This window comes from Penaeus vannamei, chromosome 11, assembly GCF_042767895.1.
Source record: "Penaeus vannamei isolate JL-2024 chromosome 11, ASM4276789v1, whole genome shotgun sequence".
Classification (NCBI taxonomy): Eukaryota; Metazoa; Arthropoda; class Malacostraca; order Decapoda; family Penaeidae; genus Penaeus; species Penaeus vannamei.
Window position 1 is genome coordinate 23,182,093 of NC_091559.1, and position 2,500 is coordinate 23,184,592.

The following is a 2,500-nucleotide window of genomic DNA, read 5'->3' on the forward strand; positions in this document are numbered from 1 at the left end:
AGAGGACATAAATGTTGTCAATTACCTAAATCTCGTGACAGACGAGGACATTGAGGCAAGGAGGCAAGAAAGGCCGAGCGACTGTGGCGAGGAGACGGCGTCCGCGAAGGGCGAGAGCGTCGGGCGGTCTGAGCGCTTGGCCGAGTCGATAGAACGGAGCGAAGGGCGAAGGGTAGACACAGAGAAAGACAAGAGGAACGGGAAAAAGGAAGAGAAAATTACAAAAAGTGGGGGAAGTGCTGGAGCTGGGGGCGGCGGGGAGGCGAGGGGGGAGGCGCGGCGGCGAGGCCCACCAGCTGTGCCGGTGAGAAAACTCTGTCGGTCGCCACATGCCGGGGGAAGATTTGTCGGCGGGGGAGGGGGGCGGGGGGGCAAGGGAGACAAAGATCAGTCCCCGAGAGAAAGAAATGGCGACGAGGAGGAACAACAAAGAGTAATGGCGGCGAAAGAAATTAAAAAGAAGAGGGAGAAGAAGGGCAATACAAGCATCCAGAAAGTTAGTGGCGAAGTCGGCGGCTCTGAGGAGAAAGGAGGCGCAGGTAATGCATCCAGCAGCGGGTTCTCCCCGACAACGCTTCCGAGGGGAGAGAATGAATCAATGGCGCAAAGGCATACCGTGAAAACCCGTGGGGCAGCGGAGGTGACGACAGCTGCAGCCCGGACAAAGTTTGTAGATGTCAAACTAGAGGATATTGCAGAGGATGCCGGCAGCGGGAAAGAAGGCAGTGCCACCTCGACGCTGAGTGGAAGAGAATTTCTAAGTAATCCTGGAGAGCTTCCGAAGACGGAGAAGGTGGATGCAGAAGACAGGTCATTCCTACTTTCCCCAGCCAATGCATTTATGCTCTCTGATGAATCATCCGCTGGGACATCGTTGACGTCTGTGTCTCCGTACTCTGCCACCGCAGCTAATGAGTCGGGGAGTGAGAACGCAGGATCCTTCAATGTCCGGAAAAGCTATCAGTCAAAACCTGCGTTCTTGGTAAGCAGCGAATATCATAATGAAGTAAAACCTGCTTCAAGTGTAAATGAAATCGAACATAGCGCGAAACTAACCCCGAAGAATATTTTCCAATTGTATTCACACACGCTGTCGAAGGCGGACCATCTTTTTCACCCGAGCCGATCGGCGCCAGGTGCGAGCGCCCCTCCAGGGAATATCTCGCCGGAAGAAAATATTCTAGATATTACACTGCCACTTTCCCCCACTCTGGCTTCCTGTACAGAGGCACCCCCTTGCTCCAACCCCCACCCGGAACATCTCCGTTTTTCTACAACTGACGCAAAGTCTTTATTGGCCATTAGCAAAAATACGGTACCTTCCCCTGCAATTACCGAGCGGCCCTCGTTACTATTAGAAACGCCCCAGTTTGGTAATACTCCTGCGGAAAAATCCCCATTTCCGACGGCCCCTACTGCGTTGCCCGCCTCCCTGTCTGCCAACCCTTTACCGCCATTCACCGCTCCAGTCACTCGCCAGTTTCAAATCCTTCACAGGCGCACACAGCCCACCCTCACCTCCTCCGCCCACCTTCAGTCGATGTCTTCTACCCCCGCGAATCTCGAGCAGCTTCCCTCTAGATCCCCGTCATTTCAAGGGAACAGACCTTCTCCCTCCCCGGCGAAGAGGAATCCTCTTCATAATGAGCCCTCAGGTCCTCACACCCCGGGCGCAGAAACAAATCATTTCAGTATTGCAAAGATAAACAAGAAATTGCCTGCTGACGTAACGATGCCCCCTGCAAGGTCATCGTTTGGCTCGCCGGGAACGAGATTTTCACCGCACAAAAGATCATATTTTCCCACAGACGCAAAAAATAAGGACACTTCCGGGAGACGTGATGTCTCGAAAGGTTCAGTGGATTCAAAGGAAACTTATAAAACATCGAGTGCAAACTTCATGCACTTGACTGCTTCCAACTGGCAGTCGCAAGAAATGCATAAAAGTGTGGAAGAAGGACCATTCACATTTAAATCAAACAAGATAGCATTTGGCCACCAAGACCAGAGTTCATTGCAGTTGCAGTTGCACAAACAGAATACAAAAACGTTAAATTCACAGTACGGAGATACTAATTCTGACATGATTGATATTGAGGAATCCCAGACTAGAGTAAATGACAAACTTTCGCTTGTCTCGGAAATTCATACAAAAGGTGGTGACGCAAAGACTGCTCTAAATGGTAAATATACCCAATTCACCAACTCCACAAGTCCTCCTAGGTTACTTAAGCCCACTGCTGCCAACAATACCCAGGTACCTCCCGCTGAAAAACATTCGTCCAGTGGAAGGGACACCACCCACTACAAACGAGCAAAGACGCCGGCCGTAGACTCCCCCATCACCAGAGACACGCGCGCTGCCGGTTCCTCCATCGGCGACTTGGAACTGCAGACGCCTTGGCAGAACGACGAATCCTGCCCCGACTCCTGGTCCCTTTGGCCCAAATCCGACGAATCCGACGACGAGAGCTGGTACGAGCGAGAAGAGGACGGCTGG

At 52.3% G+C, this 2,500-nt stretch overlaps 1 protein-coding gene across 1 annotated transcript in view; it reads left to right on the forward strand.

The window, feature by feature from the left end:
- The window catches only part of LOC113830496 (uncharacterized), a 242,765-nt gene that overhangs the window by 68,399 nt on the left and 171,866 nt on the right, over positions 1–2,500 (forward strand). Inside the window, exon 6 of the mRNA XM_070127464.1 lies at positions 1–2,500. This exon is cut by the window's left edge and continues 641 nt beyond it; it is cut by the window's right edge and continues 217 nt beyond it. Coding sequence (XP_069983565.1) covers positions 1–2,500 — 2,500 coding nt within the window.